We start from the raw sequence: 13151 nt of genomic DNA on the forward strand, positions 1-13151 counted from the left end.
TATATCAGGAAGGAGACTCTTATCCAATAGTCCCCAACAAGTTTGCCCACAACTTTCATTGGTAAGAAATGAATCATACTCTGTCCTAAACCAACAGCTGGCAAAGAGCCTGATATAACAGGCTGATTTAGACCAGTCATAATTTATTCCTAGGGTGGGGAAGGGATCCACAGGCATACCTGAGCAGTGGCTCCTAGGTAAGTGATAAGTCATGTTGCCACACTTGGGGAGATTAGTGTCTGGAGATTTTTATTTTAGTAAGCCTAAAAGTAATATTTTAAACTTTCAATTAAATATTTTTGCCCTTGGGTGGAAGAGTTTTTTAAAAAGAGCAGCAGATATCAGATTCCTTCTTCCCCAGGGATAATTTCCCTTTATTCCTTATCAGAAGTGATAACATTATTTCATGATGTTTCAGTCAAGTCACCCTATCAGTTAACCAAACAGAATAGTAGCTGTTTTCCTTTGATAAATTGGTCTATGTGGTTAGCACACTTAATACTTTCTCTTTTTTTTCCTTTGTATCAGTCTCTTTTTTTAATTATTTTTTATTTTTTTAATATAAATTTATTTATTTTAATTGGAGGCTAATTACTTTACAATATTGTATTGGTTTTGCCATAATAAGGGAGTTCTTATTCAAGGAGATATTCGCAGTCTTTTCAGTAATTGGCAACGACATTTTAAGCCCTTCTTTTCACTTGATCTGAGCTTCTTACTGATGAGAAATGAACATTAGATCAGAGTTGGTTAGCAGAGTCCAGAAATTAGAAAGTTTCGATATGTTCTACATAGAAATACTGTATGAGATGGAGACTCTATACTTTTAACACATAAATGGGTGGAACGCCAAAGGTGGATTTTTATGATAATCATTATAGAGTACTTAGTGAATAGAAATACTTTTTCAAATGCATGAATACAACATATAGAGTTCTCCAGCAGTATATGTAGATTCTCAACATAATGTTGGCCTGCCCATACCGCAGACAGAAAATAGCAAGAACAACCAGTCTTTATCCATGTAATGATTTTTCAGCAGTAATTCAGTTGATAGCAGTAAGTGTATTTTATTTGAGCATGAACCTGTGGACATTTGCAAGTTGAAAGCTCTTTTATTTTTTCTGAAATATTATAGAAAGTACTTCTAAACATTTATATTAACACGATAACCTGAAAAAAAGACCGATTTAACAAACCTCTTTGTGTATATGAAAGTGTATTTTCAGAGTGGCTTTCAAAGTGTGCTTCACTTACCAGGAAGAACCAGGGGGAGAGGACAGAGCTCCTTCAACTCCATTTTTATCTATCCCATTTATTGGACTTCAGGATAAGGTTTCATTTGATAAAGGATCTCTGACCTAAAAAATACTTGAAAACTGCTGTAGAGGATTCTAGGCAGTTTCCTCATCTTCTTTGAAAACTGCAGAAACAAAAAAATTACCTTATATTGTGGCAGGTGGGATTAAGTTACCTAAAATCAAATGACCAGATTCTATCTATGAAACATATTATTACCAAGGGAAGTTGTACCATTTTCTTTTCTCTAAAGCTCTATGAATTGCACAAATTCTTTTAAAATGTGTTTTAAATTGCATTTTAAAATCTTATTGTAAAAATACAATAAAGAAGCAGAATAAAAATTAAATTCCAACAATTCCATTTCCTTCCCCAAAGGCAACTACTGTTAACAGACAGTACTGTTCATATTCTTGATCTACTATTCTTAATCTTCAGTTTCCTCTCAAGTTTGGAGGAACAACTAAAGATGTTGTTCCTTTGAAATCCACAGTTCTGTAATTTTGGTGGCATATGTGCCTAATACTGGAAAATAAAGCTCAAAGTAAACTAACGTAGTTTCTGAGTATGTGCATCAGTCCTGGAGGAAATTCTGTATACTGGGAATGCTAAAGAGAGGGCTTCCCTGATGGTTCAGATGGTAACGAATCTGCCTGCAGTGTAGGAGGCCTGGAGTTTGAAGTTGGGAAGATCCCCTGGAGAAGGGGCTAGATACCCCACCAGTATTCTTGCCTGTATAATCCCATGGACCGAGGAGCCTGGCGAGCTACAGTGTATGGGATTACAAAGAACTGGACACGACCAAGCAGCTAACACTTTCACTTTCTAAAGAGAGACGTGAGTAGCCAATAGCCTTTGCATGTGTTTTTAGAAAATACTTTCACCTGCTAACCTACAAATAAGTGGGCAGTCCCAGTGCTCCTAACAGTCATGACCTTGGGCTTAGGGCATGCCTCATTCTTCTACTGAAATCTGTATTTGAGACAGAAAAAGTTGATTAACATTTTTTACTGAATTTATGAAATTTATAAAATTTTACCATTTGATGAAAAATGTATGTTTTTCTACTATGGTTTACAGATTGTGTATCAGTCTGAATAAAGCAAAATCCCGATTGAGAAACAGGAAAAAAAATGTGTTTTTCTGTGTGTGGGACCTTTTAGTATTTATCTAGAGTGTACCTTGCCTTTCTAGTTCTCAGTGTGATTCTGTGATATACAAAAATCTCTCAAAGCATCTCATTTGAACTGAATTTTTTAAATGGAAGTTCCTTAATTCTTAAAATCTTAAGGCATATTTAAGGGCAAGTTGTCACCTGCCAGTTAACTGATCGTTCAAAATATATAAACAATATTTGTCAAGAGAATTAAATAAAAGTTCTTATATTATTTATTTTGTTACCAATGGTGTGCAATTTAAATGGATTAGTAAAAAATTTGTTTGTAACATTTATAACATTGGAAAAAAGTAAAGCTGAACATAATATGATAGAACGTTGAAATATTTTTATTAACTTATAAAATGTGTTTTCAAAGTTATAATAAACTATGGGTATATATGAGTAGAATAATGCAGTGATTTGGTAGAAATGACATAAAGTCAGAGATACAAATTAAAGAACTATCGCATTTCACGAATTTTTATTGCTCTTCTATGGAGCTTGGTAGATATTAGCTGTATTCATTAACGAAAATTATTTAGCTTCTCTAGGCTTTAATTTTCTTATTTAAATATGAAAGAGATCAGACAAGGTAATTTCCAAAGGCCTTTCCAACTTTTCTTATTCCATCAAACTATGAACGACTTTGAGTTACTTAGAAGCCATCTGCATATGTGCACACTTAGTCACTTCAGTCGTGTCCAACTCTTTGTGACCCCATGGACTGTAGCCTGCCAAGCTCCTCTGTCCACGGGATTTTCCAGGCAAGAATACTGGATTAATTTGCCATTTCCTCCTCCAGGGAGTCTTCCCAACCTGGGGATCAAACCCATGTCTCTTGAGGCTCCTGTATTGGCAGGTGGATTCTTTACCACTGAGCCATTTGGGAAGCCTTGAGAAGCCATCTTGTTTCTCCATATTTCCTCACTTTAAAATTTTTCCATTTCAGACTCCCAGCATCTCAGATGAATTCTAAATAGCTCTCTTGAAACTTCACTGGGCCCAAAGACTTTTAAAGACTCCCATGAACACAATTTTAAAAAAAATAGTTAGGGGGACTTCCCTGGTGATCCAGTGGCTAAGGCTCCACACTCCCAATGCAGAGGGCCTGGGTTCCATCCCTGGTCTGGGAGCTAGATTCCACATGCCACAACCAAGAGTTTGCACGCCCGCAGCTAAAGATCAAAAATCCCGAGTGCCATAGCTAAGACCCAGAGCAGCCAAATAAATAAATAAATATTAAAAAGAAATTAAGGTCCTTTAACTATTTCATTTAATTAGTATCATTAAAAAAGAAAACATTTCACTTAATTTTCTGAGTGCTGCTAAGTCACTTCAGTCGTGTCCAACTCTGTGCGACCCCATAGACGGCAGCCCACCAGGCTCTGCCGTCCCTGGGATTCTCAGGCAAGAACACTGGAGTGGGTTGCCATTTCCTTCTCCGGTGCATGAAAGTTAAAAGTGAAAGTGAAGAATTTTCTGAGTAACGGATACTTATTTTATTAAATGATAAATTTTTATTTCTTTTAACATTATCTTTAAAGAAAACCCCTAAGCTGTACAGTATATTTTAATGCCTTTTAAAATATTTCCACATACATTTTTTTTCTTTTCATTTTCATGAAAATGTAAAATCATCTTTCTAATCACCTGTTAGTATACAGGGGCTCCTTCAAGGCCAATTCAGGTATGAAAATTTTTACTGAGAACTTAACTGGTGGCAAGTTTCAGAAACCCAGCTGGTAAGAAATTTATTGGCTCACCTAACTGAAAAGCAGCTGCTCCCAGATGCATCAACAGTGTGATTGTTAATTTAGAGCTTTCTCTTTTTGACTTTCCATAATAAGACCCTGCTTTGCCTTGTGGCTAATTACTTCATACTTTAGAAGGCTTTTGTACCAAGGATTGTCATCAGCAAGTCTAGGCTTAGTAACCCCAACAGAAAGAAAGCTCTTAATGGCTCCAGTAAACACTCTAAATCTGACTCTCATTTGCCAGGTATGGGTCACATGTTCATGCCTGAACCTGTCAAGGTCACCAGAGAAGAGGTTCCCTCATTGGCCAAGCCTGTCCCCATTTCTGGAGCACTGGGGGAGCATGGGGATTGGGAAGGGTAGCATAACAGTCTCACATGAACCGAACAGAGAGGGAATAGAGGAGGTGCGGATTCCACAAGAGGAAATTAGTGTGCTCTTACCAAAAACGGTGGAGAAAGATGTGTGGCTGGCCAAAACTCTAAATATCCCCTATGGAAAAGATATTTATCCTCACATTTTATAGCATTTATATTACTGCTCAGGAGTTGTTATGGAATTCTACTCATGAGAAAGGTGAAGAAATGGCAGTAGTGAGTGTTACACCCCCTAATCAAGAAGTTGGCCTTGAAAGAAAGACGTTAAAAGCGTGATCAAAGAAAGTCAGTGGGATTATGTTGTCAGTTCTTCAAGACTGGGGAGACTTCATTCTGGTTTAATAGGAAAAGCAAAAAGAATCTTAGAGATGTATGATAATTAGGAAGGAAGAGTATGAGTGGATAATAACCAGTACTGTTGAATGCCTACCATGTGCATGGTTGGAAGTACTCTTGTCTCCATTTTTTGGATAGGGAAGTCCTTACAAAGAGGCTAAGAAATTTGGTATATGAGGGAGCTGGACTTCAGACCCAGGTTTGTCCAAATCCAGAGCCAGGAGACCTCATTACTTACTATATTAGGGGCTCATTCTCAACAGAAGGTGAAGGCCAAGTGCCTTGGTTCAGGATACAGTGTCCTAACTCTCCAACCTCATCTTCCCTAATCACAGCTTCCCACCACATGCTTCAAGAGTTTTCCCTTACATTCCACTGGCATTTATGCCTCTGTGCCTTTAAGACAAGGGTTCTCTGAACTCACATTTTCCTGTCAAAATGCCATTCTTTCTCATTATGAATCTAAATTTTTAAGTATTTAAATTTTAAAAACTATATCTACATATATAATGTATATTTTATATATGTGTATTTATTATATAAATATGGCAACCCACTCCAGCACTCTTGCCTGGAAAATCCCATGGACGGAGGAGCCTGGTAGGCTGCAGTCCATGGGGTCGCTAAGAGTCGGACATGACTTCGTTTTCACTTTTCACTTTCATGCATTGGAGAAGGAAATGGCAACCCACTCCTGTGTTCTTGCCTGGAGAATTCCAGGGATGGAGCCTGATGGGCTGCCGTCTATGGGGTCGCACAGAGTCGGACACGACTGAAGCGATTTAGCAGCACAATTTATTATATATAGTTTATGTTGTTATTTAGATTCTAAGTCATGTCCTGCCCTTTTGGAACCCCATGGACTGTAGCCCGCCAGGCTCCTCTGTCCATGGGATTCTCCTGGCAAGAATACTGGAATGGGTTGCCATTTCCTCCTCCAGGGGATCTTCCTGACCCAGGGATTGAACCCTCGTCTCCTGCATTGCAGGCAGATTCTTTACCACTGAGCCAGCAGAGAAGCACTATATAATATATAATAAAAAATCAGACTGAAGCTTTTTGAGATGCCACTGTGACCAACATTGTGTTTTGTGAGGAAGAAAAATGGTGGTGATGGTTGTGATGGTGGAAAGAATATAATTTTCTGTGAAATTTTAAATGCAAACATCTTGCATTTTGTTAAACAGAGAATGACTCCTTGAGGCAGGTGTCCTGATTAATCCTTGGTCATGAATGTTGACCACGTATTAGACACTTTCATGTGTATAGACTTAGATTTTCCCTTCTCTCACATCATTTTCTCTTTGGTTCTGTCAAAACTTATAGTTTGTACCTCTGTTATAATACTCATCATATTTGTTGCATTAGGAATAAGTTTTGTTAATAGAAAAAAGAAAACTTGACTGATAGTGGTTTATACAATTACTCCAGAGCTTGGCAGTCCAAGACTGATGCAACAACTCATGATGTCATCAAGGAACCGGCTCCTCCTTACTTGTCTACTATCTGGGTATAGGAATTTCTATTCTCGTGGTTGGAAGATGGCTGTTGACCCTCCAAGTAGTATATCGACATTCTGAGAAGGAGAAAGAAATATGAGAGGGCAAAGAGTAAACAGTATTGTCCTCGAAAGGCCTTTTCGTATTGTTTGGGAATGAAACTCCTCCCCAGGGACTCCCACTTATAGCTTATTATGTGGAAGTATGACACATGGGCACCTCTAGCTGCAGAAGTCGATAGGAATTGGAAAATTTGGTTTTTCAGCCTATATAGCAGGGGAGGCCAAGGGAGAAGAGATTGAAGTGGGTGTTTCTGAAACCAATTACAGGTCTGCCCTATCAGTTTTTTTAGTTACTTCATATAAGTGATTTGGGGGAGGGGGTGTATTGTAAGTCTGTAGAGAATAAAGGATGCGCTTTGGTAATATTTGCGTGATCCAAGTGACTATCAAGAGACTGTCCTACCACTTATCAGTGTCTAAAACATTGTGGCTGCTCCATCCTTGAGCTGTGTTTTTTGTTTTTTTTTTTACTTTAATTTTGAAATAAGAACTAAGCAGGAACTAGTGACTATAGTTTCTCTGAATATGATGGAATCCATAGATTTCTCTTCGGTGCCTCATTTCCTCGTGTCAGTATTGGAAAGCTACCTGCCCCTTTTCTGCTTCAAAATGACCCATTAGAGAGGAGAATATAACAGACATATTACTAAGATTATTTGAAGTACAACTCAGAAAGTAGGGTGGGAAAGAAATCATATAAAAATATGATGGTGAACAACGGCTTTTTCAAGAAAGGTAAAAAGGTAAGAATTAGGAAAATATACTGTAATCCAAAAAAACAAAATTCAGTTGAAAGTTAATAATAGTGTAACCTATTTTAGCCATTATATTCATTTAAATTGCTCAAATTGCTGTTTAAATAATTTATTTAAATCTCAAATTGCTATTCTATACCTATACTCTTTCTCTTTCAAAACAGATCTTCTTCCTCTTCCCTATATCATCTTATTCTTAATTATAAATCATGAGGAATCAAGATGAAAGAGCTGCGCACAAAGATTCAGAACCATCCACAGAGGTGAATCACACAGCCTCCTCATACCAAGGAAGACAGGTATGATCAAATGTAAAACATCCCAACCATTTCCTTAAGGTGGGGACTGTATTTTTCCAAATCCTTGACAGAATTGTATTCTGTTCATTCTCTGTCACTCAGTTAACAATTCTCTCCATTCTTAAATCCCCAAACTGATGGTAGGTGTGATTACTAGTTTTCCCAGATAGTCAGCAGCTGGCCCTACATGGAGAGCCTGTGAGATACTTCATGTTCCCAGCCTAACCTCTAGAATGGTGCTGGTTTCTTCCACCTCTTTCTTTATTGCTTAAAATTCAAGTAAATGAATGAATGTGAATTTGTTTTCACCACAGATGATTGTCTCTTTTTTAATCACTCTGACATATTTAGTAGCTATTGCCTTGAGGTGTTGTTTTAAATAGGCTAATTTTTAAACCCGGTATTGAAAAACATAATGGAATTTTATGTGACTCAATAATGCTGCAAATATTGACTCAGAGGTAAGTACTCCTTGCATAGTTCTTGTTCCAAGCATTCACCAGTTGGCTAGTAATGAAGCTGTTTGTTTCTCCTGTAAAGTGTCAGCCTTGATTCTAGCAACGGAAATTTGATTTGTGATGCGATAGCTCAGTAACTATAAAAAGGTACAGTAAATACACAGTTGTAAGAATTGTTTAATTGCTTTAAACACAGCAGGAAACAGGTATGAACCTCAGAGGTATAGATGGAAATGAACCAACAGAAGGAAGTAACTTACTGAATAACAATGAAAAAATGCAAGAAACACCAGCTGAACCAAATCATTTGCAAAGACGAAGACAAATACACGCTTGCCCTCCACGTGGTTTACTGGCTAGAGTAATAACAAATGGTATGTACATGGTAAGGATGAATTCAGAACAAGAGGGTAAAAGATAAAGTTGTTATAATGATCGATTCCAAAATAATATGGCTTAAAGGACAAAAAGACGTTACTTCTCTCTCACATAAGAACTACACGGTGAATGATTTATAATTGTAGGTAACTCTGCTCCGTAGTCCTTCAGGGTCCCAGGCTGACAGGCTCTGCCACCTTCAACACAGGGCTTTCCAGAGCACCGCCGTCACCGCTGTTAAAGCTAGTAGGAAGAGGGAGAGATCAGAGATCAAACGCATCTACCTTTTCTGTATCTGAGGAATTTCACAGGGTTATATAAGGCTTCCAATTGGAAAAATGATTGAGAAATCACTGACAAGCAGAAAAGCACTGCATAAATATTAGTTCTCATTACTGTTAAGTAATGCCAGTAGTGTTTGAGCAAACAGCTCAGTTTTTACTTCCAAATGAATTCATCATTTTTTTAAGTAAAGATCCTATTTTCCAGTTCAGCTTATTGCTGCTCTTAAAATTTGGGGGGGTAGGGATTATCTTAGCACTATTTTGAATGTTGTTAGGGTTAGGATCTATTTGTCCTTTAGGAATGGATGTGGTTTTTGGAGGCATCTCAACATTATTCTATCAATTTGGTAAATAAATGGATGTCCAGATTCAGTAATGCTGTTTTTGTTCAAATAGAATGTGTGTGTGTGTGTATATTATATGTATATTGGAGGGTGTGTAATATGGTAGGAAAAAGGAGAAGGGGATTGAAACTTGTCTATAAACACAAATTTAAAGACAGGTTCAAAAACTTCATTGAGTAATGACAGTGTCATTAGAGTAAATATATGGCTTCCCCCAATAAATATGTTGATCTCAAAGTATGTTTACTGAAAAATCAGACTCACTTCTTTATAGTTATACTTCATTTATGAGCTCTGAAAAACACTTTTATCATTCTCAACTAGGATAGTGGAAGCCAAGCATAATATGTTATATGATACTTCAGGCTCCAGTATGTTTTCAATGAAATTAGGTAAGTTTTTAAACTACCTTAAGGAAAAAAAACCTCAAAGTTTATCTAAAATTTGTAGAGAAAACTAGGTTCCAAAATATACACCGGTTGAGAAAGCAATAGATAATGTAATAATCTTTCTGTCCTTTTTAACTTTCTCTGTTTAAGTAATGGCACCCTTCTAGTTAAAATATTTAAGTCTCCAACAAGTCCCAAAGATAAAGTACAAAACACATGGATTGCACTAAGGGCAGGGTATACATGAATGATGTGATTTGGAGATGATTTTGTTTTTTTAAGATGAAGGGTTTGGAGGGCATCGTTGTTGTTTGTTTTCGTGGTTGTTTTGTTTTTTCAGCTGCGTGGTTTGCAGGGATCTTAGTTCCCTGACCAGGGATTGAACCCGGGCCACAGCAGTGAAAACGCCACGTCCTTACCACTGGATCTCCCGGGAATTCCCTTGGAGACTAATTTTTTTAAATTCTGTAATCATTATCTATAAAGCTGCTTGAGAAATGGGGACTCATGATATATAAACAACTCTCACTTGTGTTCTTGTGCTTCTGCTTCCATGGCTGACAAGACTACTTTTGTCCCCCTATACACAAAGTATTCAGTACACAAAGTATTCTTCTTAAAGGAGTAAATCTTACCTGGGAAAATACTATTTTTCAAAATTATAGATAATAAATTATTAATTGAATGAAACATGATTCAGAGAAACCTTATGAATGTACATTTACTATGTATTTAGAACTTCGTTATGAATATGAGAAAGGAAAAGGAAAATTATAGGTTTTTTAAAAAAAAGTAGTATTAAAGTAAAAAATTCTTAATTCTACCTTTCTGAACTTCGTATAAAACTGGGTTTTTGCTATGATAAAATAAAAGTTCAGTTCAGTTCAGTTCAGTCGCTCAGTCATGTCCTACTCTTTGCGACCCCATGAATCGCAGCACGCCATGCCTCCCTGTCCATCACCAACTCCCAGAGTTCACTCAGACTCACATCCATCGAGTCGGTGATGCCATCTAGCCATCTCATCCTCTGTCGTCCCCTTCTCCTCCTGCCCCCAATCCCACCCAGCATCAGAGTCTTTTCCAATGAGTCAACTCTTCGCATGAGGTGGCCAAAGTACTGGAGTTTCAGCTTTAACGTCATTCCTTCCAAAGAACACCCAGGACTGATCTCCTTTAGGATGGACTGGTTGGATCTCCTTGCAGTCCAAGAGACTCTCAAGAGTCTTCAAAACCACAGTTCAAAAGCATCAATTCTTCAGCGCTCAGCTTTCTTCAGAGTCCAACTCTCACAACCATACATGACCACTGGAAAAACCATAGCCTTGACTAGATGGACCTTTGTTGGCAAAGTAATGTCTTTGCTTTTGAATATGCTATATAGATTGGTCACAACTTTTCTTCCAAGGAGTAAGCGTCTTTTAATTTCCTGGCTGCAGTCACCATCTGCAGTGATTTTGGAGCCAAAAAAATAAAGTCTGACACTGTTTCCACTGTTTCCCCATCTATTTCCCATGAAGTGATGGGACCAGATGCCATGATCTTCGTTTTCTGAATGTTGAGCTTTAAGCCAACTTTTTCACTCTCCACTTTCACTTTCACTTTCATCAAGAGACTCTAGTTCTTCTTCACTTTCTGACATAAGGGTGGTATCATTTGCATATCTGAGGTTATTGATATTTCTCCCAGCAGTCTTGATTCCAGCTTGTGCTTCATCCAGTCCAGGATTTCTCATGATGTACTCTGCATAGAAGTTAAATAAGCAGGGTGACAATATACAGCCTTGACATGCTCCTCTCCCAATTTGGAACCAGTCTGTTGTTCCATGTCCAGTTCTAACTGTTGCTTCTTGACCTGCATACACATCTCAGGAGGCAGATCAGGTGGTCTGGTATTCCCATATCTTTAACAATTTTCCAGAGTTTGTTGTGATCCATACAGTAAAAGGGTTTGGTGTAGTCAATAAAGCAGAAGTAGATGTTTTTCTGGAAGTCTGTTGCTTTCTCAGTGATCCAATGGATGTTGGCAATTTGATCTCTGAATTAGTTTATATGCAATGGCAAATAGGTAATTGTGTTGCTGTAATATGGAGTTTGCATTTTTGTATATAATTTTTCCTGGCATATTAATATTTAACATGATTGAGCAATAACAGATTAAGTACAAAGTAAAAGATTAGGTATTACAATTATAAAGCTTTATTAACTTTAAAGATAAAACATTTTTAAAAGCTGAACATCCTGTGCAAATTCCTTCTTTTCAGGCAGTTAGTTGTTCTCTTAGGGATTCAAACATTTAAACTTGCCATAATGTTAAGGTATCTAATGAGACCACATGTAGATGAAGAATTTGCTAACACTTACCCCAGTTAAAAAAAAATTAACAACAAACCATTTGATTAGTGGAAAAGACTACAGTCTGGGTCAGATTTTGGTGAAACTGCTCTCTATCTAGAGGAAATGCTTTCAAGATTCTACATCTTGAAATACCAAGTGTGATTCCAGCGTTTCAGTTGTTGGGTTTTTTGGGGGTTTTTTGTTTTTTTTTTTTTGGCCAAGCCACACAGCATGTGGAATTTAGTTCACCAGCTAGGGATCAAACCCAGGACACTGCAGTGAAAGTGCCAAGGCCTAACCTCTGAACAGCCCAGAAATTCCCTGGTTCCAGGGTCTAAGTCTGCAATGAAGAGGTTGATTATGGGAGATACAAATATTAGTGGAGATATAACTGTGCTGGTACTTTTATTAGGATTGTTGTTTTCGTTAGTGCTTTGGTCACAAGTTTTGAGTTGTGAGTGGTCTGCCCTATTCTTTTTCCTGTGAGCCTTTCTGTTTTCAAAGTTCAATTTTGTAGAACACAGGGTTATCAAACAGGGAAACATATCTCACATTCTAATAGACATGCCTCTCCAAAAGGAAATACTTCAGGCAGCAAAATAATTGTCCAGATGAAAGGTTTGAGATGCCATAATGAATGATGATCAAAAAAAGGTAAGTATGTGGGTAATTCTAAACAGATATTGACTATAGAAAAGAAGCAATAATTAAACAATAAAGTTTAATTCAAAGCAGAACTTGAATACTAAAATACTGGAGTATGATTGTTCAGGTGTTCTCATGTTCCGTGAAGAGGATAAAGATAGCGACTGTTCTTCTTTTTTTATTAACTAGTGAATATTGATGGTAAAATTACAAGAAAAAATAAGGGAATTGTAAAATATCCAAAATAGTAGTTTCGTCTGACAGTGTGAAAAGAAGTGGGTGATAGGATTAAGAGGGGTGCATAGGTAGATTCAGAGTCACTGGTAATATCCTATTTTTTAAGACAGTTGATAATTGCCCAATTGTTTATTTTACTGATGTTTTTAAAAACTTACATGTGATTATAAATATTTGTATTATGTATTCATTTTCTTTTTTGGGGGGGATCCTCTGAATGTCTAAATGATTTATTTTTCAATTTGCATACATCATCCTTGTGTTGTAAAATTTTGTAGTTTTCATTTCTTATGATTGGATTATATTAAAACCTGCAGATGACAACTCATTGGTAGAAACTAGTTTTCCTGGTTTATTTCAGTTACCATGGTGATTCTTCTGTGGGCTGTGGTTTGGTCAGTTACTGGCAGTGAATGTCTTCCTGGAGGAAACTTGTTTGGAATTATAATGCTATTCTATTGTGCCATCATTGGAGGTAAACTTTTTGGACTCATTAAGTTACCTACGTTACCTCCACTGCCTCCTCTTCTGGGTAAGTGCTAA

The 13151-nt window shown here is 37.2% G+C and overlaps 1 protein-coding gene across 6 annotated transcripts in view; it reads left to right on the plus strand.

Annotated features, from left to right (window-relative positions):
• SLC9B2 (solute carrier family 9 member B2) overlaps positions 1 to 13151 on the plus strand; it is a 62228-nt gene that overhangs the window by 8607 nt on the left and 40470 nt on the right. For 5 of the 6 annotated variants that reach the window (XM_027543937.1, XM_027543943.1, XM_027543938.1 and 2 more), the window contains 3 exons: positions 7406 to 7540; positions 8195 to 8372; positions 12970 to 13140. In XM_027543937.1, coding sequence (XP_027399738.1) covers positions 7451 to 7540; positions 8195 to 8372; positions 12970 to 13140 — 439 coding nt within the window. In that variant the 5' untranslated portion in view covers positions 7406 to 7450. The remainder of the gene's footprint in view (positions 1 to 7405; positions 7541 to 8194; positions 8373 to 12969; positions 13141 to 13151) is intronic. The other variant, XM_027543942.1, reaches the window with a different exon arrangement.

This window comes from Bos indicus x Bos taurus, chromosome 6 (genome assembly GCF_003369695.1).
Source record: "Bos indicus x Bos taurus breed Angus x Brahman F1 hybrid chromosome 6, Bos_hybrid_MaternalHap_v2.0, whole genome shotgun sequence".
Lineage (NCBI taxonomy): Eukaryota > Metazoa > Chordata > Mammalia > Artiodactyla > Bovidae > Bos > Bos indicus x Bos taurus.